The sequence below is a fragment of the Solea senegalensis genome, linkage group LG3, assembly GCF_019176455.1.
Source record: "Solea senegalensis isolate Sse05_10M linkage group LG3, IFAPA_SoseM_1, whole genome shotgun sequence".
NCBI classification, from domain to species: Eukaryota; Metazoa; Chordata; class Actinopteri; order Pleuronectiformes; family Soleidae; genus Solea; species Solea senegalensis.
The window spans coordinates 13,418,830-13,445,568 of record NC_058023.1 but is presented as its reverse complement, the minus strand read 5'-3'; the positions used below and the strand labels follow the sequence as shown (position 1 = coordinate 13,445,568).

At 39.3% G+C, this 26,739-nt stretch overlaps 1 protein-coding gene and 1 long non-coding RNA gene across 3 annotated transcripts in view; one reads left to right on the top strand and one right to left on the bottom strand.

Moving 5' to 3' along the window:
• LOC122766840 (zeta-sarcoglycan-like) overlaps positions 1 to 26,739 on the bottom strand; it is a 40,161-nt gene that overhangs the window by 10,677 nt on the left and 2,745 nt on the right. Inside the window, exons 2-6 of one of the 2 annotated variants that reach the window (XM_044022039.1) lie at positions 17,861 to 18,055; positions 13,183 to 13,284; positions 4,869 to 4,959; positions 2,657 to 2,779; positions 1,731 to 1,803 (exon numbers count right to left, since the gene is read on the bottom strand). In XM_044022039.1, coding sequence (XP_043877974.1) covers positions 1,731 to 1,803; positions 2,657 to 2,779; positions 4,869 to 4,959; positions 13,183 to 13,284; positions 17,861 to 18,055 — 584 coding nt within the window. The remainder of the gene's footprint in view (positions 1 to 1,730; positions 1,804 to 2,656; positions 2,780 to 4,868; positions 4,960 to 13,182; positions 13,285 to 17,860; positions 18,056 to 26,739) is intronic. The other variant, XM_044022040.1, reaches the window with a different exon arrangement.
• LOC122766843 lies at positions 5,936 to 26,487 on the top strand. Its single transcript, XR_006360117.1, has 6 exons — positions 5,936 to 6,044; positions 6,281 to 6,306; positions 7,732 to 7,786; positions 10,948 to 11,022; positions 25,214 to 25,679; positions 25,842 to 26,487. It is a non-coding gene; the product is annotated as an uncharacterized LOC122766843 (long non-coding RNA).

The window sequence follows — 26,739 nt, the reverse complement described above, 5'->3', positions numbered from 1 at the left end:
AAATGTTCGACTTTGAGAAAAACCTCCCAGAGTCTTGAATCAGCTGCACTCCAGCTGATATGGTCAGTAAGTAAATGGAAAGTGGGTGTCGAGAGAATTTCTATTTCAGTCAGACAATCCTTTTCAGTGCTGTAATTATACAGTATGATGTCATATTAGATGATACATCTGATTTACACATGTATAACAAACTCTGGTATCACTTTTCACAGGATATACAAGATGAATGCTTTTGACTCAAAACTGTTTTTCAATTATATATTTTTTGTATGATTTTTTTTCCCCCCAAACGTCATAAACTACACTTTAAAATTATTAATTGGTTATCAACGAAGTTGGTGATTAATTTACATTTTATAATTGCAAATAATTTGATATGTTTTAATTTGATGAGCCAGCACTCCTCGTTTATTGGTAAATCAAATTTACCTGTTTTTCACCAGCAGTTCTCACCATTAGAGGTCACTAATTCTTGCAAAATGGACCATAAAACAGGGGAAGTTAGGGAGATTATGACCATATTCCTAGTTTAGGTTTAGGCACCTGGTTCATCATCGCATAAACGTCCTTTTTTATGTGGTTGATACACAGAGCAGGATGTCCTCATAACACTATAAAAGATGTGAAAACACACAACTTTCAGCCACATTTGTCACAGAATAACTAAACAGGACAGATTTAGAAACACTTGCATGATCTGGACACAGATCTAGATTTAGGACTTTTTAAAAGAAGTTGTTAATTACGCAAGACATGAATAACTGGATAACTGTAATCAAGCTTTTGCTATTATAGTTATTTATTTATTTCAACATGTTGTTTGTGTTTTACCCTTTCTATAGATTGTGAAATTTTATTCCTGTGTCTGTGGAGATTTTTCAGTCATTTGATAATTGAGGTCATTTTGACAACCGCCTGCAGTAATGATATTTTAAAGTGTTTTAATGTGAACCACACAATCGGAATCGCACCACAACAACGCGTGGATTAAATGCCTCTGACGGAGAGGAGAAAATCTGAATCCCGTTCGTCATGTCGGTGTTTTCGTCTCTCGGTTGCCACTCGTTGAGATTTTGAACACATTGCAGATGGTGACCGCTGAGCTGAGCCTGTGCGTGTGTGTGAGTGCATGCTTTAGAGCAAACCTCATCAGTATTCCTCTCACTCTGGAGGAATTAGCTGCCAGAACACTGCTTTTTCTGCCAACTTTGATCCCAGCCCTCCCTTCAGGACCAGTCAGGTGGACAACAAACCGCGCTCGTTATAGCTCGTTACGGGAGCGATGGCGAGCTCGGGGCCTCGGGCTGCGTGCAGTTGGGATCACATATGTACACAGGAGCGAACGAGTCCAATAAGCATCAACTTAAGCCACTGTCTCCATTCTCCTCACATGCTTTCATCAATTCCTGACTGCTGTAGAGGATCACTAACAAATTAGCTCGCCCTTCAGCTGTGAAATTAATATAATGGTCAAATCTTGTTTTAAATTTGTGTGATAACGAGCCAACCAGTCGATGCTTGAGTTTACACAAGGCTGCTGGAGAATAATAATAATAATGATGATGATGATGCTGGTGAATAATGGTTCCTGCCGTGCACGCCGCTTTTTCTTTTATCTCTAAATTCAGTGCAGGCATTGATTTTAAAATGCCATGCCACATTTATCAAAGATCTTCTTTAACTGAACAGGATATGAACATGTGACACTGAGCTTTAAGGAATTTTCTTACCTCAGGTCTTCAGAGGCCCTCGCCCGGATCAAGGGAGTTTCGACTGAATGTCCAAACACGGCGCCTTCGGAGCCTGAAAATAGAATGTACTCTTATAAATCTCAAGGCAAGCGTTTCTGTAGCAACATTTAAGCCACTGTAAAAGCTGCCAGTCAACCCCTGGTAAAGAGTACGACCGTGTTTTAAGGTGGTCATCCTCTGCTTGCAGATCGACAGTGTGACACCAAAAAATGGGCTAATGACCAAATGCTAACCCACAGTGACCTGCAGTGTGAGGCATCGCGTATTGTAAAATTGGCCATTGGTATTACTAGAATATAGGGGTAGTATTTTTGAACCTCAGTTTCCGATGAGTTGAGAAATATCTTCATTCTCTCAACCTCGTTCCCAGAATGTAAACAGTGACCGCCATCTTTGCTAACAGTTACGCTAACAGGACCACGTAACAAATATTTCTCAACTCAGGTGAAACTGAGGTTGGAAAGCACAATTCTTTTCAAAAATACTACCCCTATTCTAGTAATACTATTCCTTTAACTCTCCACTGATATCATAAATCAAAAGATATCATACGTACAAACGTGAAACGGTGAAGTCGCCCCTTGGCCATTCAAGAGAACACAGGTTTCAGGCACTTTGCTACATCCTATTTTTTATATGCAGTCTATCCCATCCACAGAATTGAGTGATAGTAAAGGTGTGATCTTCTGGCTGTGAACTGTTGCAGGAACCTTGTAAACTGTATGAGCTACAGTATGTAAACAAACTCAGCAGCCACTTTATTGCCTGATACTCATTTTTAAGGTTTTACGATGCCTATTGGGGCCTAAACATTGTTGTTATAAAGGCACCAGTAGGATATACTTTATCCATCCATAACATTTATTGTTTGTACATGAAACGTTGATTAACTGAGAGTATATTACCTGTGACAGTGAACTTTTCTGTGGTCATGATGACTTCCTCCTCATCCGCAGTGAACAGCAGTCTGCCTCCATCCCTACTTCGCACCTCCAGCTTCTGACACTGAGCTTCCACAGCCTCAGGTCCTGCAGAGAAAGAGGGTGAGAGACGCACGGACTGGAGCTGCTTTTACAGTTCCACTCCTGCTGGCAGTGATTAAATCTCTGACATTCATCTCTGTTCCTGAAAATTACATATTTATCTTTCCTCCATGCAAAAATCCCCATATTGCCTATGCATCACGCAACACATTGACAAGTGGGACTTTAGGAGTAATTCAGGCAAACATGTTTGAACAGTGAAATGAAAAAGTTTCGTGAGTAGTACAGGATTGCCTACAAGTCCAGAATTATAATGCACTTAATTCTCTCTACAACACTTGGAACATAATGGTAATAGATTGCATCAGCTTTTTTTATACGTGGCTACATTATTAAACAGCTAAAATTGTGTGGCTATTGTCACAAGTAAAAAACAGATTAATAGATTATTGGAATATTCACTTTGCTAGTAACACAATTATACATAAACAAACAAAAACAATCAGTTGACTGATTCTTTTTCTCATATGTATCATATTAAAATGCATACTGTACGGGACCATGCTGGAGAGAGGCTTTACAAAAACAATTTAGATTAGATTATCAGGATTTTTCAAACTTTTTTTTAATTCTCTTCGCTCTGCTGATCTGCTCCTGTTCAATATTTCATGAGTTTTTCATGGGCTAAATACATGTTTTAGTTTGACAATAAATATGCAGTAGAGGACAGATTTCCACCTTAAACGCTAACATTAACATTGTAAATGGTGCTGTCAAAACAAATGCGGCCTTATGCGTTTCTGGCTCAGGAAAATCAGCCTCAGGATACTAGTTTATGCATGTAAGAGCGTTAGCATTGTGAAATACTATGTGAAGTGTTCAGCCTGCAAATGAAAGGTGCCTAACAAAGCTGGATCAGCCGTGCTTTTACAATGAATGGAGATAAATCAGTGCCGTTTTGCACTGGAGATGAATATTAATTCCTATCCACGTGACTTCTGTTTCCAAATGTACATGCAGAAACTTCGCAAATCTCCCTTTCTCCCCTTCCCACCCACACCTTCTCTCCCCACCATTAATCCATGGGCTGCAACGGCTCGGGAAGTTAATTATTCTCATGGAGTTTCATCTCATTTCGGGCAAAAAGCACTTTGTTCAAAAGCGGGCGTTCATTTTTGGAGGGAGGCCAAGCGTGACCGAAAAGTGTCACATCACTAGTCTTGTCAAATCAACATCAAATCTCAACTTAAGTTGCCTCAGATCAATAGCTGCTGATGTTAATATGCAGGTCACCCACTTTCCAGTGGTCATTAATCACGTAAATGACTTTGCTAATTTGGACTGACTGTTGTTTTAACTTGATAATAAGACGAATCCATTGCCTTTTTAATAAGTGCATCAAAGGTTACTGTCTGGAAGAAAACCAAAGACTCTTTTACAGGCCTGGAGATGATTATAAAGAGAATATAAAAATGAACTTGTTGTGGTTTAGTAAAATCATTAATAAAAAAAGTAAAAACATAAAAGTTTACAGCCAGGATCAGATGAATGGTATATGTTGGCCCTGTGATGGGCTGGTGACCTGTCCAGGGTGTACTCCGCCTTATAGGATAAACCGGTAAGACAATGAATGAATGAATGAATGAATGAACATGTATATAAGAGAAAGCATGAATAAATAATTCATGTTTCCCGTCAAATTTCTAATGCAACAGGTGATTGATGGCGTGTTTTCACTGAGTAGAACCAAAATAACCAACTGCCCCCCAAGCATTTCATTTTTCAGTACCCTTCCCTTGGGGTACCATAGTAACGGGTGGAGCTAGACCCATGACAGCCCACTGATTGGGCGACAGGAAAGCGTCACTCCCTTGCGACCCGCAGTCTATTCTCATATAAAGCTTGACAAACAGACACAAAAAAGGAGCTGTTGGATCTCCTCCATTGTCTGTCCTCCATTGTTGGCACAGCACACAGCCTACCTACCAAGTAAAGGCACTGTTCTCAGTCGAAACGCAAGCCTGACCCAGGGCTTTACCGTTCCAAACTGAATTGTACCATGATGGAAACACAGATTTACTGTAGCAAATGGATTTTCCTACAAAACACACAATAGTAAGAAATAAAGACTCACCCACTGTGAGCTGACCGGTCAGCTGACCTTGGCTGTCTCTGGCGTTTAGTGTCACATTCTTTTCTGAACGTAAGACCAACAAGTTTTCCTGCTAAACAAAAAACACAGAGATGGAGAGAATTAATAAATGGAATTCATGTATCTGTCCAGACATTTGCTGTGGAAAAGAATATTTTACCATCAGTCTTGTGTGGTTTTGATGATGAAATTTATGTGGATGAAACCAAAGGTGACATACTTTATTTTGCCTCCAAAATCTATTGTTTGTATATGCCTACATCAATGCTCAACAAATTCCCTGGATATATATTTTTGAAGACATTACAATTTAACATTTGAATGTCTTTTTTTTGTCTGGTGCCATTAGCAAATGTTGGTTTTCACTTTTGTTTCCTTTTAAATACATACAAACCTGCTGATACGTGATGTTATTGCTAATTAGTAGTTACTGAGTTTATGAATTCTCCGGTCCCAAAGAAAAGTTACATTAAAACTGTAGTACATAACTTTTAAATATAAACAAATGTCCATTACATTCAAATAGTTGTCAAATGCTGATTGAGTCTATCAGCTTCACACGGCTCTCTGAAGTTCTCAGTGTAATGATGTTTAGATCTCATGTTGCCTGGCAACATTTCTGCACTGCACACAGGAATTTCTTTTATGATCAAGACAAAGGTAAGAGCCACATTGTTCTAGTAAAGTGTGATGGGTGCAAATAGGTTAGAGTATGATACAAACAATTTCAGATTCTACTGCTCAAAAAAACTGTTCATTAAGTGTTTTGATAGGATAAATGTGTCTTGACTCCGCCCACCCTGCGCTGGTGTAGTGTACACACAAACGCTCCCTCAGTCACTTCTGATAGTTTAGCTTTGAAAGAGTCTATTTTCAGATAAAGGACACATCAAAAACAATAATGTTGTTTAAAGCTAAGAAAAATGTATTATTTGTCGTTTTTTTAAGTATTTTTTTCCATCCTGTGAGCTTTTAATTTATTAATGGAACTTGTGTTATTTCGAGCTTTTATTTTGAAGTACTTCCTGTGAAACAGTGACCAATGGCAGTCTAACTAACTGCCTTGACGTTTTTAAACACAGCAAGGTAAATGTTTTATTTTGTGACATGCAGTGCTCAAGAGGTTACAGTTTAACACTTGACTGGAATGGGAACAAGGTATTGTCTGGTTTTACGTGTTTTATATTCCTTACATGTTTAAAATGTATAGCAAAGACGTGACTGTGCTTTGTTTAAGTCATATATTAGCTTTGACAGAATGTTATGCTAGTTTTGTGTAGGTGCATTGTACGTGCCTTGTAGGCCTACTGCACGATTGCATATTGTTAATTGACTTAATTTGTTTGTTTCATATACCTGTAAGAGCTTATTTTATGTTGTTATTTGTCTTTTAGCCCTTTGGTGTTTTCTGAAGAAAAAGGTGAGTGAACCTGTGTTCAAATAAGACTTAAGGTTGAGCATATATGAAAGCCTTTAGAAACATCAGTACACTTCACCATAATCTGGCTGGGGTTTGCTACAGTGTCTCAGTTTTAACTGGACAGCTGCTTTAATCTTAAAAAGTCCTGGTCAGCAGCTTAAAATAAGTCAATAATTCCCTCTCCTTTTAACTGTGTTTTGGTCTTCTCTAACTCCTGGGAAATCTGGCTCTTTAGCTGCTTAATGCTCCCGTATGTCCACCAGCTGTGTGGTGCTGGGCAGGTGCACTGTCTCTTTGTTATCGCTGCCAGCTGCATCTAAAAATGACATTGCGTGTCAGCCAACACGATAAAAGTGTGGGCTATAAATTCAAAACAGTCTGTGTGTGGGTTCATCACTCTAAGTGACTATTAAAATTAATCATTTAACAACTTTGTTTAATATATAAAAATATTGATCAATGCAGCTTTAATGCTGTTAATTATCATGACACACTGCCATCGATAGTGTATGTCTTTTGTAGGGATGGGGTCCTCCATTTTGGACTCTCCTGATCAGAAAGGTCACTACCGTCAACACAGTTCACACATGTCAGGGTCCAATGAAGCTGTGGGGTACATGTAAGGAATATTTGATAGAAAGTCATAAAATGTCTATGATATATCATCAGAAATTAAGGAAGCTAACCCAGTTTATTCACAATATAAATTTTAATTCATGGCCGCAAACACGGTTTGTGTTTTGGTTTGTTGTGCTTCGCCCACCACCCAACCAATAACACAGCTCGTAGCACTGCGACACCTGGGTTGCCAGCAGAGCAGTGAGAAATGCTGAATGTTACCAAACCTAAAAAAAAACATCACTTTGGTTTTCATAAATGTGTAAAAGCAAAACAAGTGTCTTAAAATATAGAGGGCTGAAAGTGGAGAGGAAATTAAAGACAGACATGCCAGGGTTTTGATCATTTTCTCCATGACAGGGAAGCATCAGCCAAGGTTAGCCCATATTTCACTCTCACACAAATTTTGTCAGTGAATATTTAATGTATTTAATGTTTTTATAGTCCATTATTGTCACCTCGTCATCTCCTCATGTGATATTTCTCAGCAGCTACATTGTGGGACAGTGGGACAGTTATTTACTGTACCTGCATGAACGCAGTGCAATGCCAGGTCCTTGTTTTCATGTTTTAGACAATTTAACAAACCATGTAGAGTGTGTTTTGAATTGGAATTGCAGAAGAGAACTTTTAAATATCTTCAATATTCAGTTAAACTCTGAGCTGACAATTGTGCTGTGATGGCTTTTATAGATTTGCATGCCTTTTCTAAAGAAGAATCAGAGGAGATTTTTTGAAGTTTGTGTGGTGTAACTTTGCAGAAGTCATCTGCTTCATTTTCATTCCCTGCCTGCTCCTCCACAATAGAAATGCACACCATGAACTGAGAAGTTCTCCGGGACACACGGCGTCATGGAAAAATGTGAGTTCTCAACTTGAAGTATCCCTTTTAAGAGTTTATAGCTCTTTAACTGTTTCCTGAGGGGCCGTTGCTGAAACGCCATTGCTCTCCTCAACACTTCAGCGGGGTTACATAAAACCGTTTTAGTCGCCGTGCCTGTTGAGGAAGGTCAAGTGCAGACCAGAGTGAATGCACATAGAAATGTAGCTTGTTGTTGTAGGTGCACTGAGCCCCATCAGACTGACAAATGACCACAGCTGCTTTTAAGGAAAGGATGCTTTCCTGCATACAATCACTAACATCACAGCCTGGAGTAAGAACACAACACAGCGCTTCAATGAAACCGTCAGAAACCTCCTGTCTCCCTGTGAGTGTTAAATATTTAAAGCACAGATCAAGAGGGTTTTACTGTAATCCTAAGCAAATATTTGCATAAAAACATTTGACTTTTAATTACAGTTGTGTTTTACCAGAAGCTAATTTGCATTCTGAGCTGAACAAGTAAACATAATTAAAAAAAAACAAAGTTGAAAAAGTACGCTTATTATTCCTTAATGTCCTCCTTCAAATATCAAATCTTCCATGCAAATGCAGGGTACAGGCATTTTTGGAACCCATGTTTTAATAGTTTTCATATTAAAAGCCCTTGTTTTTCCAGTGTAAAGCAGATGGCTCCATTAAATTGAATTCTGCAAACTTGCTTCTAAGGATGTTCAGATTTTTAAGACCCTGATACAACAAGCGTTTAGAGTTAAATGGTTTCAGACCTCATCTGCTTGAATCCAGGCGATTACAATCAACTCCATTATGTTCATCCAAAGCAAGTACGTGAGAGTGAGTGAGGGAGATGTTTCAGTCCAACAATAACCGACCTGCATCGGATGCTATTTATAGATCAGTCTCCAGAGACGATAATGAGAGCCAACAGTCTGAACAGGAGAGATGTGATTAACTGTATCTGTCCTGCCTCATTTCACATTCAACAGTGACGTTGCATATTTAACAATGATGATGATGTCAACAGGTTTTTATAGATTTGTTTTATTTTGAAACTTAGACGTCAGCAGTGTCGTCACTGACTAGGGTGAACGTTTGCAATATGACTGGATGTTTTAAACGAAATCCAGGTGAATTATTATTATTGTTCTGTTCATGTTCTTACAATGTATTGCTTCAATTAATTGATGATAGATTAAACTGTTCTAAGGCTGCAACGATTATTTGAATAATCAATTCATTATTATTAATTAAGACTAATCATTAACTATTTTGATAATTGATTAATCAGGTTTAGTGTTGAGTTTGACATGTTGTCTGATTTTTGTTGAGTTTGTTAAATGTGAATATTTTCTGGTTTCTTTTCTCCATATAACAAGGAAGCATTAAAACTGTTTGATAAACAGTGATCAATATTTTATTGACAATATTTTTTACAACATTTTCTGATGTTTTACTGTAAAGCTGTACTATTTTCAAGATTTTTATACTCTATTTTTTTTCCTCTAAAATGATCCTGCATGTGGATATTTAAATGTTTCTGCTTCTGTAAGAAATCAAAGAGAATGAATACTTTTGGTTTGTGCACTGTAGAGGGCACTTGTATTTTTAGGTTTGGAAGAAACCAACATTATTTTTGGCATGTCAATATTTTTTTTAATTGAGTTAATATATAGTAAAGCAAGAAGAGTGGAAACACATATGGATGTCGGCTCAGGAAACAGAATTAAGAAGAGAAAATGGTACAGTAGGAAACAGTCTAGAAAATAGTTAATAGATTAACTCATGACTAAAATAACCATATGTCACAGCTGTTCATTTTCCTCTGAGCAAGTTCAACTAATTTGTAAAGTCACTAAGTTCCAAAGCAGTAAAACCAACAGATCTGAATGGACCCCACTACTATTGATCCTATCTTATTGATCAGTGTTCTGAGAAAGAATCTAAACAGCGTGTTCAAATAAATAAGACAAAATATTATATTTGTGGAAAAACTGACAAAACAGAAGGAAAGTCTGCATGGGTTTACACAAAAATACATATTGTAGATTCTAGAGCGATTACAAATTTGGAAAGGGGTGATGCACAAGTAACAAAAGAAGAAGAAACATCAAGTTTGACAGAAATGTAAAATGGAATGATTTTCTAGTGGTTTGGCACAAACAATTTAGCCTTTATTCCAGTTTTGCCAGAAACCAACAGCATCAGCCACGAAAACAGATCAAACATGACATGAGTATTTGTTTACTTCTTCCATTATCATGTTCGAAATTCACGTCATATGAAAGTGAAAGGGTTAATAACTGCCTGCTTCACACTAACGCTGTGAATGAAAAAGTTCTGTCGGAAAGGAGAGATTTCCAGCATGACATATTTTTCAAAAAGCCTGAAATTACAGTCGCTGTGTTGCTTTCAGCTGGGTGAACTTTCTAGTGTCAAACTGACTTTTCATGCCTGAAATTATAGAATCGTTTTGGCTCTCGCAGGTCTAACTGGAGCTGTTGTGTGCTAATCATGGTCTTGAAATACAAAAAGTAAATATTTGACATTAAACTCTTTCTGGGGAATCTTTTTTTAATGGTTTTTAAATTGGCCTCTTTTTTTTCGGCCAAAACCATATGAAATGTCATGTGTGCTGAGCTGTCTGTGGAGGCTGACAGCTGCATGGATGGATAGGGAGATGGAGAGATAGAAATGCATAGGTAAAGCCTGCAGGGCAAGGGTAAAAAAGAAAAAAAATACAGATTATTTCATCGGCTGTGACAGACAGTACAGGTTTGACTAAAACCTGCAGCAAAATTCACATTGAAACAGTCACACTGTCCAATTTACATTTGGACCTTCAGTCAGAAGCATCGCACAATAATACCTGTACTTTCATATGTAAATCAAATAGTGTGGTTTTCATTAAATTGGTTTTGTGTTTGATATCAACTCTTCACTAGAAATGTCACCCGCCAGAGGCAGACTGTCATCATATATGTTATTAATCCATCCTCTTGTCTTATTTTTTCAGACATTACATGCAAATTATTACCAATTCACAGGAGGTACAACAAACTGGATACATGACAAAGTTCATGGTGCACAGAGACAGACATACAGTATCTCTGACCGTCAGAACGAATAAAATGTGTGTTACCGTTCTGTCTCTTATTAAGCATTTAAATGTTTATGTTCACCAGCTCATCTGTCGGCTGTTTGGAGAAATTGGAAATGGAAGCTGGTGGGAGATGTGAGAGTGAATCAAAGTCGTCCAGGTGTGATATAAATATATTTTAATCCATCACATAACAAAAATTCAGTATTGCATCACAATAGGAACAGAAACATTTCAAACACCCAACCCAGATCAAGATAAACCATGATGTTAAATGCTTCTCTGTGTATTGTTATGTATAACAAGACATACTTTTCAATAGTGAGTATAATTAAAATTTGTTCAGAATTATTCAGAAAGAAGAACTAACAAATCATTCACCTGCAAAGCCTAATCACTTTGCCTGTTTTCCTTTGTAGGTGTTACTGGTTATTTATATTCTTTTCACAGCATATTTTGTTTGTAGTATAATGTGTGATGTCCAAATGGCAAGTCTATGGTCTCAGTCTGCTGATGTGTTTGTGAATATTTGCATAAAGTGGATGTGCGTTGTGTTCAGATGAGTCTCAGACAGTAGAATGCAATTTTCATAGGCGAGACTGAAGCGGAGCTTATATGTTTTGTTGTGCTTTAAATGTAGATACTGAGACACATATTCAATGTTGTTATCTGTTTCCTGTCACTTCTTGGCTCAGTAGTTCAGTTTTTAACAAAACAACCTTTCAGTTTATGGACTTTGTGATAAACAGAATCCTTTTTGGCTTTTAGCTGACATAATTGATAGCGCATTGATAAGTAAGGAGGAAATATGGAACACAGATAAGTCAAAAATTAACTAATAATACTGAAGTATGGTCACCTACAATGGAGTATAATACAGAGATAATTCAGATAAAGTTCATGTTTATATTTTTATATTTTGGCTTGTGTGGACTGGCTCTAGTGCAAGGTATATTTGTAATATCACCAGCTCTCATTTAACAACATGACACTGAAAGTCCTGTTTTCAGGGGGTACTGGACCGAAATTTGCTGCCAATTTCACTGCCAAAAGAACACAGCGGGAGCTATTTCCTCTTGGTATTTACAGATTAAAGCTTCAGCCGTTAATGAAGAACTGAAGCGCCTTTGAGTTTGGCTACTTGATTGTAAAGCAGCTTGGACTTTGAACATAAAAAAAAAAAAAAACATAGTATACTTAACTGTTAGATATTTGTGGTTCCTTACAGTGGTCATTGCTGTTTGCGGTAATGGCTCATTGATCAATAGTGGTTATCGGGCTGAGGAACAGCTTTGTGCACTGTATGAACTCATTGGCTAACCATAATCCCTGCTCTTGCAGTGCTTGACATATTTCCTCAGGTGAGAAATATTGAGTGACCCACAGAGATTTTTGTCCTGCAAATATCTCTGGTGCCGGTAGATAAGGGTGCCACTGCCCAGGCTGTCTGTAAAACAAGACAGTAAAAATGTCCGCAGTTGGTATTGCACTGGGAGATGAAATATTGGCTTTGTCCAATGTTGGGCTTGTGTGTCTGCTGCGGCCTTGAGGTGTCTGTTACTGCAAAGCGCACCAATGTTTTATTTAAATCAACATTTAGCTCAGAGTGGAACATCAAAGTGGGAGAGTGGGCATTTCCAAATCTGCTGTGGCAAATTGCGCTCACTATCGGCCCACTTTCTCCATCGACAGCCCCTTAAAAATTCAAATTTACATGGAATCCCGGCTTCGATAGCTTGAAATTGCTTTCTGCACCATGCCTAATCACTGAAAAGGGGGATGATCCAGCAGAGCACCGTGTGATTCGTGTGGGAGAAGGATATTTGGATCAACTTTGCGCTGGAGCTGTGTTGGTTAATCTACTAAACATCAAAGAGGAGGAAGTGGGGATTTATAATATGGGCTTGATTCAAAATCCACCAGGGGGACGCTGGTCCCTCTGTAATCGTCTGTAATCTCCTATAGGGTTGCATGTGTCCTGAGTAGAAACGAGAGGCAGCCTATTACCCATTTCCTGTTGATGTGAAACCCTGATAGCGCAGTGCTGTGGGATGACAGGAAATGAGGAAGGCGATGAAGAGAAGGAGCTGTTGACAGAGTTTAATCTTTTCTATCCAGGAGCAACTATGAGGTAACATTGATCATCAAGTCTGAGGGAAGTGGGCCTTGTTGGTAATGAACTGATCACTACTTCTTGAAATCTGAAGGCTGAATATCAGTTCATCTGCAGCCTTGGAGAGACATTTCTCATCATCGTATCTGAGTTGATGCTAGTTTTTCAGAGGTGCTGAATACTGATAAACATGCAATTGGAACTTACCTGTCTGGACTGGATCTCTTTCACATAGAGTGGCAGGAGAAACTCAGAGATTCCTTCCAGGTGAATCCCATCCTGGTTCAAATGGAGGTTTCCCATTCCATCCTGAAATCATGATCATCAGGAATTGATTTTCTTGCATTTGCAAAAAACTGTAGCATGCAACTTTTGAATATCTAAACAAATGTCTTTATTAGATTCAAAACATTGTTAAACAATGCCGATTGGATCAGTGTCTCAGTGTAGCAGAGGTTATGCACTGTAGCTTTCAACGATTTTCCCATATATTTAAAAAAGATTTACTGTGAACTCATAATGTGCTGCATTACACAGAGCCGGAGCTGGCACATGCCAGACTGGTAGGTGAGCAGGCAGCACTGCTGAGTGACAGGCAAGAAGTAGGACCTGACATCGAGGTGACAATGCCACAGACACTCAGCTGTGTCCGTGTGACAGGCTGCAAGCAGTGGGAGGCAAAGTGAGGCGAGTCAAGCTAATGTGGCAAGCGTGGACGTGAACGCTGAGGAGATTGAAATGATAAAAGGCAGAAAAAGATTTATTATACCTCTACAAATCTGCACGACTTGGCTTAATCCTATTGTGAATGTTACCATAATGAATATTATTAGAGGCTGTCATTCTTGTGGAAGTTTTCCTTATGTTTTTCAAGCTCTTGCAGAAAACATGAACACAACAACGTAATAATAGTTAATTCACTCAATTCCTGTTTTAGTGCCACAGCAATCACTGGCCTTGTGTTACCTCACATGAGGCCGGCAAGACTTTTATTTAACTTAGTGAAAACAGAAAAAGTGTAACACTACGGAGGAAATTTAAGTCTCAGATTAGATGGGTGGGTGTATTATTATTATTTTTTTTTACCTCTGGTCCAAAAAGTGGTAGTTTTTCATTTATTTGTAAATTAGCTGTCACTGCGGGCATCAAATCTGTGTGGTGTTTGATTTAACTTTCACTGCAATGTATTCTGCAGGAGATTAGCTCATAAGTAAGTGTAATTGCAATTTAAAGCTGCAGTGCGTAACTTTTGGCAAGCTTCCTGCGCACTGCTGCGGTTAGATGCCTTATAATGAGCTTTCTATAAATCATTTTATCTTTAGTGGGAACCTCATGCTGCATTAGTGTATGTAACTAAATTGTCCAGCCAATAAATCTCACCCCAACAATCCTGTCTGTCAGCTTCTCTCATCCGATCTCTCTTCAGTAATAGCCCATTGGCTAACACTCAAAATATAAAATACAAAGGGGAATGTCTACTTGCCAAGAGTGTTTAAAATGAGGTGCAATTCTGAAACTTTGTGTGCGTGTCTTTCATCTTTTACTTATCCAGGACCTGATTTTGGTGGTGGATCAACAACATCGACACTTCTCTATTTTTGCAGAATTTCTACTCCAGATAAGTCGTCCACATTACTGTGGTGTTTTAGAGCCCTAAAAATGGATTAGTTTAAATACAGTGACATTTGCTGGTCTTTGAACGGGGGAAATTATGTAAAAATTAAACAAGGAAATGCTATAATAGTGTTTGTATGTGCAGTGTATAATATGTATAAACAGAAATGGGTTATATCCCCAAACAACACACAACGGGCTGTTAGTTGTTTCTGACATTTACCCGCGAAAACTTTTGGTATTGTGTATATTTCTACAATGCTATCAATCAAAAAGTGGTTCTGCTTTTCAGACAGTTCCTCCAATCATCATGCATCAGCCCAGCGTCTGCACCCTCCCACTGCTCCATAGATTCCCAGACACGCTGAGCTTCCCTGGAAGGGATGATTTTCCAGCATTTATCCAATCAGTGTCTCACTCACCACGGCGGAAAAGAACTTCTGTGTGTATTGATATCTGTGTTCTCACAGATATCAATTGAAGCTGAGGTTGTACTGTGCTGCTGTGGGAATGTATGAGAAGAAACTCGTGTCAGACGATTTGTGATAAACAGCTGATTGTGAACGCACTAGTCCTGTAGTTGATCGCATTCTAGCGCACTTTTAGTAATGAAATGTGAATACAACAGTACATATTTGACCATTCATTTTTTTAATTGCCTCGGTTCAAATGCGCTGCTGACTCCATTTTTGTTTAAAAACTTGTGGGCAGTGTTTTAGCAGAGACGAGCAAAAATGGAGACCCTTGGATATGGTGACGCTGTTGTCCGCATTCACTTCCTGTTTGGTTCTTATCAGCCGCAACGTTATGGCGAAGATTTACCTCACTCGTCATATGACCTACTTCCCACAAGAAAACAAATGACTCCCGTGTAGATCGCAACGTCTGAGGACGTCAGTGGACTTGGACTGACTGAGTCATCATGTCCCAGTCGTATCTTTTGTTAACTATGGATTTTTCAGTTTGATGTAGAGGAATTTTGTTTTTTGCATTTTCATGTGGATGAAGATGTTTTTTCAGAACTTGTCACGTGTGGACAGGATTATTTTTTAAAACTGGAAGAGGAAAACCTTTGTTTTCCAAAAAATACCCGCCTACATATTGATGAAGCCTAACTTTGGAGGAAAATAAGCGTATGACTTACCATGCTACAATTGGCAAAGTAAAAGTTCAGGGGCAGCTCTGCAGAGAAGGGTGAACAAATGGACTCCGTGGGGGCATAACAGATAATTATAGACAGCAACAGGTGACAGAAGTCATGAGGGACAGACAGGAGGCCAAAGAGGAGAGGAGGGAGGGACAGTGTGCACTTGTCATTCCTGTACTGAAGTCAAGGTGATGCAGTGGGTGGACAGAGATGAGCATGCGCTGCGGTCAGTCAGACGAGTAGGTGGGAGGGCAGGAGAGCGTTGCTACAGTCTAGTGTTGATGAGTTGACAGCCTGGATCAGCATCAGTGGCAGAAATAAACCGGAGGTGAACAGACGTGCTTTGGTTTGTGGGGCTTAATAGAAAGACACTGACGACATAACTGTCATAAATGGCAAACAGAAGAAGATGAATTTGTTTAATCAATGACATGAATCTGCCTGTTCACCATTTTGCTTTACAACTATCATCACAATATCTTTCATCCTTGGCTGCATAGATTGACTTTTCCACCCCTTGTGAATCAGGGTTTTCATTTTTATGTTTGGCTTTTTCCTCTTGAGTATCATATTGGCTGTCGGAACATGTGTTTCAAAACCGTAGTGCATAACATTTAAATATAAACAAACATCCATTAGATTCAAACCACTGTCAAATGAGTTCCCACAATGATGATTAAGGCCATCAGCGCCACAAGGCTCTTACAGTGTTTTTTCAGTATAATGGTGTTTATATCTAATTTCCATGCTGAAAACACAAAGGCATTTGATTTTATGTCAAGACAAACGAGGCCACAGCAACAATTACGCTCGTAAATCGAGACACAAAACACACACACCCACGAAAAGATTCAGAACTGAATTCTACTGATTAGGAAAGTTTGCTCGCTCTGCATTTTGATGGGATGAATGCTTCTTACCCTGCCCACCGCTGCACTACTGGTGTATGCACACAAATGCTCCATCAGTCAAGTATAGCTTGACAGAGCCTGTTTTAAGATAAAGGACTCCTCATACAAATATTGTTAGAGTTCCTGTTCATGAAGAGCAAATAAAGGCGGAACAATAATAATAAAAACAACGAATCACCTGACGTTACTCACTGCAGCTTTAAGGTGGAATTTCTTAGAACCTCTGTAGTTTGAAGCTGCATCATTGTCAAAAAACGAGTGATTTTCAGGCTGTAGCCATCATCAGGTTTTGTGTGTGGTGTCCTCTGATAGATGGTCGTATACCTGTCTTACCTGAAATGATGAGTCCGTAAATTTTGACGTCGCTTGTGACAGGAAGAACGAGAGGTGTTATTTCTCCAGTAGGCTTTTCATAAATACAGCATGTAGTAGCTGATAAGAAAGTGAATGTATCGCCTATAAACAAGGGTGTAGTTTAGTTTGTGTTTTCTTATTGAGTCCTGAGCGATGGGGAGCAGTGAAGTACATTTTCTAGAGCGACACCAACACCACTGATAAGGTCTTTTACTCCTGACACAGATTGATGGGAAGCAAAGCAGTGGAGGAGTGATCGCAATAGTCGGAGGTCAAATTGTCACAGAGAGAGGATGCTGCCACTGGGAGTTTGTTGACAAAATGGTAAATTGTGTGCATTGTCCCTGAAAATGTCACAGGAGCTTGCAGCATCTGTCTGTTTGGTTTTGGTCTGAGATGAACACATTCTGTGTCACTCAGTTCAGCAGCCACGTCTCTTCTAATTCTCTATCAAATTCAGCTGAGATAAAGCTCACAACATGCGGGGTGGTGCCTGTGGAACATTCTAATGGGCATGTGTAAATAAAGTCATTCCAGCTCTTTGGCTAATCAGCAGAGAGGAGAGTCCATAGGGAAGCCTGAACTAATATTGCCTGTTACAGTCAGAGGTTCAACTGGGAGGTTGCATAACAGGCAGTCTGAGATAAATAAGAACCTTTTTGATCTGTGAATCATGAAAATCTACTTTTGTGAAGTCCCAGAATAAAACATTTAATTTGGAAAGTGAGCATAATAGGTCCCCTTTAATATGTTTCAGACCATTAAGCCAATAATCTCAACAGTTAAAATCCAGCCTCATAACCTCACTTTCCCAACTGAGTCAGCCTCATTTTGGACAATGCTCCACTGTAGTACTCACCATAGAGAAATTCATGACTTTTATGATCCACACTGTGAGGGCCAGGTTAACTATCATGGTGACCAGGAGCAGCAGCAGAAAGAAATAGAGGCATCGTTTCCTCCAACCATAAAGGCCCACTGGGTAGACAGCATCATAGCCCGGTCGCTGGAGATGGAGGGACTGGGACGCGAGGATAAACTGCTCCTGGGTAATCTGGAAAACAGAGAGACACACAGGAACCTTTATGTTAGCAGACTGCCAAGGACATATTCATTTCACAGAAGCAATCATGTATTGTAAGAGGTTATTATCTTACAAGCACCACTAAAAATGGCTCTGAGCTGTGGCATGGCAGTGTTATTTCACAGTTTAAAAAAAAGTAATGCTGTTACAAGTGCAGAAGGTGAAGCCACATCGCGAGCGTACGCATGGGCACAGCCTGAACTGTTCATGCTTGGCAGTTAAACTGACACTGAGGGGCATTTGTATCTGTGATGCACCTTGAACAAAAAATTCTGAATATGTAGTGCAGATTTGTTTCAAGGAAATTTCTGAGTTATTTTTATATTCTGGCATGTCATATCTGGGTATAGCCAGCTATAAAAAAACAGAATTGGTAGCAGAGTAATCCGCCAAGCTGTGTGTGCAGAAAACAAGGTCTTTTGGGATATTTATTTTATTAGGAGAGAAACCGTGGCAGTGGCCACGGTTTAGTAGTGCCACTTCTGTTGCTTCTCCGCTACAGCAAACCATGAGTTATTGATTACAAATTAGAAATAATTATTGACTAATCATGGCGATTCATTTAAGTTTCACTATTTGGCAAGTTGTTTGATATTCCTCAAAATCCTTTCTTTCCATTAATGGTCTTTTCAATGTACATTAAATTTTCATAAATTTAGTAGTAATATCAGCTTTGTTCGTCTTGTTGACATTTTGTCAAACTGGATCTGTTTTCAGAGAGAAAGCCATGATTGACAGCTTCCTGCAGCCGATGTTTACGACTGCACTGGAGCTGGAATCGTTGCAGTGTTACTGCTCATCAGCCTTTTCATGGGGTAAATATTTCACCTCCCGCAGACACTAAGAAGGCGACATGAGCCTGCAGTAAACGCAGTGAAAGATGTTAAGCTAATGGAGACAGTTGCCACGGCAGTCAGTCCACAACTATGTCTTTCACATTATGAAAGAGAAAAACAGGAGGTAAATTATGGGGATGCCAGAAAATGTTCTCCACTCTGGCTGAGAAACTAAGTGCCCGCCAGCCACAGCAGAGCTGCTGCATGAACACTCTGATCTGAGATCAGAGAGGATGTTGCCTGTCAAGCGTGGTTGTCCGGGCCGGGACTAGCGGTTGCTGTTCTCCAGTCGATTGTGACCGTGAGTTGACAGTGTGAAACTCCACATCACAGACCGTGGTGTTGGTGGAGTCCTGAAATGTTCTGCTGCTGGGATGAATTTACAGTGAGGCGAGCTCGCCACCACACAATCTTACATAGATGATGAATAAAGCTTGTGCAAACCAAGGTAGTATTTACGGCAGCAGCAACAGCAGAATGTTGCGTCTTTTTCTTTTTTCAAGGTCCTGTGTGGAAGAATCAGCCAGTACGTTTACGTGCACGGTTTAATTGAGCAAACTACTAAGACAGGCAGTCGGACAACTTGCCGAGCCCGAGTATACGGCATATAGGAAAAAAATGTCTTTATTGGCTGTGTACATCTGACTCAGCTTCCGTAGGTGGCGCTCTATTAGCTAGACCAGGGAGGAAATTGTGGTCCACGCTCAGAACGCCAAGTCTAAGCATATACACGCACAAGTAATCTGACTATAAATCACATTATCCAGGTATGTTAGTCTGTTAACTAAGACTTGATTTTAGTTGGACTAACGTGTTTACATGACATTAAAAAAAGACAAATTATTGTCTTAGTCCAAGTGCAGACTTTTAACTCTTTGGTTAAACCCTAACACCAAAATGTCAAATGTCCATCTGGCTTTGACTAAGAGCTTTTGCCCATTTTTACAGAATAACTTTAAGTATCTGGCAGTCATATGCAACTTATTGCATGTTAAAATAGTGTATTAACAATTTAAAATTATAAAAAAAGAGTTTAATTTCGAAAAAAAAAAACACTGTAGTTGAACGTTAAATTTGAAATTTGAACAGTATAACTAACATTTGTTTGAGTCTTTGTCTCAATGTCCAAAAACAGGCCAAACAATTGAAAATATGCACAGATTTTTTCCAATAGCACAAACAGTAATTGCGGTAATGCAAAGTGCGCTTGCGCAAATGTGTTGTCTGCAATACGGGAACTAGTGGCATTAACATACTAACAGGAACTTCTTCATTTACATACAGTAGTAAGCTTCAGTTCCAAAACGATAACTGCACACGGATGGTTCGTCCATTCAGACACATATGAAGGGCTCATTCTAAGGCCAGGGTCATACTTCTCATGTTCCACAATCTGCGGAGCACTGTGAGGTAAATCACGAGATACATTGTTTGTTCCCTTAGGGAAATAGGTGTGCAGCAGAAAACACTAGGCATTTGCACACACCGAAAATAACATTAAATCACAACTAGGGCTGCAACTAACAATTATTTTCGTAATCGATTCCTCTGTCAATTATTTTCTAGATTCATCGAGTACTTCTACAAGCACATACAGTATCTTCAATGTATGCCTGTAAACCTTTCTAAATGCTGCACACTGGACCGTTCACCTTATGAATACATCCACGGGAGTGACTATTGATTCATGGCACCAGCACAGAATCCTTTAAAATGCATGAACACACGATCATGGTTGACACACCTGTGCAAAGTTGAGATCCCGGGAGTGATATGAATGCATAACTTAAATAAAGAACCTATGTCCCACGTGCTTTATTCACACTAACAGGTGACTCGGTTATTGAGGCAGAGTGAGTGCAGACTCTTTAGTTCGGCAAATAAAGACTTTTGTTTACTTGTCGTTTAATGAACAGCCAAGACATTTATTTATTCTTGTTGTAATAAATCAATATCTCTCATTTCAGTGATTATAAAAGTACAGAATGTGTATGGTTTTAGGCTAGTGCCAGAATTAGTTTTATGACCTTCAGGCTGTCCAGCAATTCTCAGAAACACTTCCCCAAAGCAGAAGGATTTATTTGGTTGCTACAGCTCGGCAAATTATTCTTCGAGTGTGATAGTAGATTAAATGTTTGAGTCACTTGACAGGTGAAGTAGTCAAATTTTCTCTCGTTCCAGCTCCTTGAATATAATGATTTATTGTCATGTGTGATAGTGAGGGGAAATATCTTTGAGCTGTGGTCTGTAAGGTTGGACAAAACTATAACTGAATTCTGGTTCTGGAGAATAACACTTGTTTCACTGATTGCTGACATTTGTAAACAACTGTTATTAATGTGTTGCAAATTACGATGAACCCTTAAAGCAAGACGGCCTGCTCAGACGAATACTCCAAAAAATATTCTCAACAAGTTATCATCAACATTTACAAAATACAAACTGCTTTAAAAAATGTGTCTATATATACATATGTATATATCTATACATATGTATATATACACACACATATATATATATATATATATATATGTGTGTATATATATACACATACTTTTATAACCACATTCTTCCCATTATTGACTGTTGCTCTGAAAATGACCTGCACTTGTCCTGGACAATCTCTAAAGTAGCCAAGAACTCTGTCACCACCTCACAACTTAATCCACTCTTTTAAGTGACTGCTTCCTTGGACAAACAGCTAAGGTCACATCTGCAGGTTGGTGGCAGATGCCTCACAAATGTCTGCTGCAAATACAAATGACCCATATCACTGTCCTAAAATGTCAGTGATTCCAATTTAACCAGGGACGGAGCAAAGGGGCAGCAGCATTATGAGAGGTGCTTACTCTGAGGCTGAATTTAAACTCCCTGTGGAGTGTCACATTTTAACAACTTTCCACAACTATATGGTGCGTGTGAGGAGTTAAACCGTAAACTCGATCATCTACAAAACATTTAAGACTGGGGGTAACAATAAAACCTAATATATAAAGTATGGAGCAAAAAAAGCAAAACACCAGCCCTAACAAGCACCCATCTATTAGCCTATAGCCTTGGCCCTGCTGGACAGATATGTTCATTTTCAATGTACTGTTGCTAGGGGGAAACTTCGGCACTTGCAATTTCCATGGCAACCAGGTGTTCTCAACGCTGGTGTATCCTGTGATTGCTTTGCAAGAGACTTAATGCATACAGTAAATCACCCTGGTCGAGTCAGGCCTCCTGAAGCTTGGTTATTCACAGAGCACGAGGACGAGTGCACAGCACCTATTGTTTTGTCACTCTGTCATTTCAGCATGCTGGTCACAGCTGACTCTCAGAAACATGCTGGACTGGACTGATCGAGATGTCAAACAGCCGCTGCTGTGAGCAACTACTCTGACTTTTAAGAAACAAAGTATTGATTACAAGGCAAGCTGCACAGGCATATCACACTATGTTGGATCCCATTCATCAGTTGATGTCAGATGTAGTCGGCCTAACAGTTGCTTCTGAATATGCAAACTCATTATAAAGCAATGCAGCTCCTCACTTGAGGTCATATCTGCACTAAAACTTCACAGTGAAGAAATCTACACCTTTAATCCATCAACAAGGAAAACCATGTTAATAATCAGTAGTGGTTAGTTGGAGGTCACCGCAGGAACATATGACCATGTAAAACTCATAACTGTGAAACAACAACATTAATTTTGTGTCATAAATGTGTTTTTTAATGGAGCTATGTATCATTCTATATACATAACAAACACTTTTATTTTAAAATCGGTGAAATACTATCACAGTTGTTATTGCAATCAGTCATGAATGAATATCGTGATATCATTTTAATCTTAAATCTTGATCAGAGATCAGAGTTTCTAGTCTTGATCAGACTAGAAACTCAGTGGCCCCCCAGATCATTTTCATTTGAGTCCCCTGAGCAGAAATATGACAAACACAAATAGTTTTACGGTATTTGTTAACTATTTGCCATATCCCGTGGCTAGTTGATAACAAACAGAAAGTTTTCGTGTAGTTACAACCTGAACATTTTGCAATCTAAACTGTGTTTATGTGAAATGTTTTTAACAGCTCCATATTATCAATACGTTTGTGTTTTTAAATGACATGTCTCAGCTAAATCATTCAACTGTTAAACTTACTACCTTGGCTAATGTTAACAAAGTCATGATAGCTAACATTGAGCTAAGTCAAAGCTGTTTTGCTTGCAAGAACTCAGTTGAGAATTCCTCTTAATGTGTACACATATATACCTTTTTCACACTCCTAAAAGTAAAAGCCCACTTGTAACCAACAGCGCACAAAAATAAAGATAAAACACAGAAATCTACACCAGATGTGTGGTACACTCTTCTCTTGTAATTGAACTAGGATGCATTACTTAAAACAAGCATACCTATCTATCACATTAGCAAAGTGTAAGTAAGATTCATTCGCACAATGTCTATATAATCAATCATATTTCCTGCTAATCCTGCCTGAACACATTTACGTGGTCTCATTTTTGTCACGGTTGTGAAGTAGGACTAGGGTTGCCAACCTTTCCTTATAATAAGGAATAGTTCTGTATTTGAAAGATAAAAGACATGTTCCTTATTGAACAGATACAGAACGCACTTAAAGTCAGTGCAAAACCAGGACAAAGAAATTACTGATCAGTCCACTAATGGAATTGCAATTTGTGTTAGGGAAAATAAAACCCTCCTCCAGCTGTGTATCCAGGAGAAATGGCCCAATGAAAGGTATTTTCCGATTCTCTGTGTCTCCTGTGTATTATAAAAGTAAACTCAAAAATGGACAGTAGCAAAAATATGGACGTGAGTGGGAAAATGGTTATTTGTGGGTGGAATGCATGAGGGTTAACCACTACAGGGCTAATTGCAAATTGTCTGTCGTCTTGTTCTCTCTGTTGGACACAAACTGCACTTAAGAGTGAAGGGAACACAGTTAGAGGGAGCCCTCTCAAAGTTGAAGTATATATATTAGTAAATATAACGTTCAAGTTTGCACAGAGATCATTTTTGTGACCACATTTTTATTAAAGAATTGGACATCAATTTACAATTTTACATAACAAGTGAACAAGAAAAAAATGAGATCATTGACTTGTCACAAAAATATGCATTTGACTGAAATAAAAACATATTTAAGAAAAAATCTAAACCAAAATAAAACAAACCCTGACAAAGGCAACAGTAAAGATTTGTGTTAAAATGTTTGCACTCCTGAAAATGATTTATTTATGTTTATTTGAAATGCAATTGTCTAGAAGTTGACAACTAGAAGTTGGGGGTGGAGTGGCTCAGTGGTTAAGACCCTACCTTGTGTACCAAAGACATCATGGTCGCAAGTTCGATTCCACCCCTGGCTAATTGTACTTGATTCCATTGTAAGTCGCTTTGGATGAAAGACATGTAATGTAATGTAATGTAATGTAACCCTATCTAGGACCCAAGTGCAGGACAACTCAGGGCAACAAAGGCAGACTCAAGTAAAAGTAAAGCAGAACGGAACAGAGCAAAGCTAAGGGCACAGGGGTTAAGTTAAAAAAAACAAACATGTTCAAGATCAATACCATGGGGGGAACAGGACACAAGGAATAAACCAGAAGCATTGTTACCTTTTAAAAAGTGGGGCGTGGTATAAAAAGTTTGGGAAACTTTGCTGTGGTGCACCATTTTAAAATGATCACTGGTTAAACTCACTGTATTACTGCATATATATTGACATCATCTACTGCTGCTTTACTTCAGGGAGGCACTACAGGTGAGTGAGGCTAAACGCTTGAGGATTTTTTTCCCCTAATCACACCCTGGCCGTTTCACCAGATGAATGCGGTGTTACTGGGCCTGTGTTGTATCACTGTGCGGAAAAGAAATTCCACTGAAGTTGGTCCTCTAGCTCATACATGAACAAACAGTATTGGAAAAATCAAACCCCCGATCACTGAGAAGAAGAAGAAAAAAAAAAGGCCAGACCAGTCATCTATCACCCTGCTTCTCAACAACCAACAAACAAATGGTTCTGAGATCTACTCAGTGATAGAGATGGTTTACCTCCTACAGTCCTGATTACATGTAGTTTCTATTAATAGACCAACACCTACACAGCAACTTGCCTCTTAAAGGTACAATATGCAGTAAACACTGCTGTCTCTGTAGAACATGCACTAAACTCAAAAGGTTCTTGTGGATTTCCTGTGTTACCATATTCACGTTAATATGTACCTTGCACTAACTTCATCAATCCCTTTTAAGTTTGTGCTCTTTCTGTTTTTTTGCTTCAGGGAGCTGAGGGTTGGGGTCTCCTCTGAGCTTTTTACTACTGAAGCATCCAGCCAAAGCCAGCAATTACCCAGCAGTCCCTGCACCCCCAGTGCCAGCAAGCCTCATCTTCACCAATTAGCGTAGAGGGTGATCTTCTACATGCTGTTTTGATCAAACAGTGAGATGCTGCAGAGGCTGCAAAATGTGTCTGAGGAGCTGCTAATGAAAGAATACAAGACACGATTAATTCTTGATAATGTTAATCAGCAAATCGGCGAGTGCTCTCTGTCTTTTTCTCTCTCTCTCTCTCTCACTCAGCAGTGCCACAGGAGTCCCACAGGCGTCCACGCCTCAGCAGGAGTTACGAAAACACTGGAGACGCACTAATGACTGCAAAGCTACACACCCGTCCCGCGTTATGAACCGGGCACAATTGCTGAGGCAGCAGCAGCAGGGAAAAAACAAATTGGCACAATCACACTGCAGGTCTGACATACAGTATTAAAGCACCTGTTTATTTAGGCTCTGTGGGCTTTTGACAGAAAGCCCAATCAAACAGACAGGCGCCTGAATTCATGCCTGTAGCCTTGAGAAGCCAATTATATTTCTCAAAATGTGCAACACTACGTATTGATGTAACCATTTCAGATGCTGTTGATGTGACAATCAAGCATGAGGGCGAGGGCGCTGCTGTCGATCGACGCTCCACTTGGACGCAAGATCCAATTTTGGTGGCCGCATCATCTCTGCTGGAGTTACAATAGCGGCGGAGCTCGTCGATGGCTTCAGCGCCGGTGGAGCGGTTGCCCTTTCTGCGTGGATGTGCGGCAGGAGGCCGCTTCCCTCAGCTGAAGGTAACAAGGTATGACTCAAGTGAAAGTACAAGAGCTACAGGGATCAAAGATCTCCAACAAGTCTGGCCCGATGAAAGGTCAGGGCTGTTCAATCAGAGTGAACAGTGAACTGAGCCGCAACATCACAGACGTGTTTGAGGGGGAGATTTCAAAGAGAATTTCCTTTGCCTCTTAAATCTGCTTTTGAGGACACTTTCATAAAAAATGAACGCACTTTTGTAGCACACAAATGATCAACAAACCTCTGACCTTTGCATCACTTATTAAAGGTACATTGCATTAAATGTTGCCACATTTGTTGGTGAAGTTCCCAGTATGGGTGGCACGATACCACTTTTTCCATGTCCAATACCGATATCTCAAACTCGATACCAATATCAGTGTGATACAGTCATTTAAGCTGTAAACAACACATTTTTGCCATTTGTAGAACAAATATTCTTCTCCTGTTGAGCAGAAATAAACAGCCCAAAAGATGACTCAGCTAAAATGCTATATAATGCTGATTTTTATTTACCTTTTTACAGTTACACAGTGGACTGTGCGATGTATGGAGGATACGATTTTAAATCTTTATCTCTCCAATATGTGATCCAGTGATTTTGACCAGTATCCGACCAATATCATATCAGCTCCTCCCTAGTTCCGAGTGTGTTGGAGAAACTATGCAGCCTTCAGTTATTATCATAATT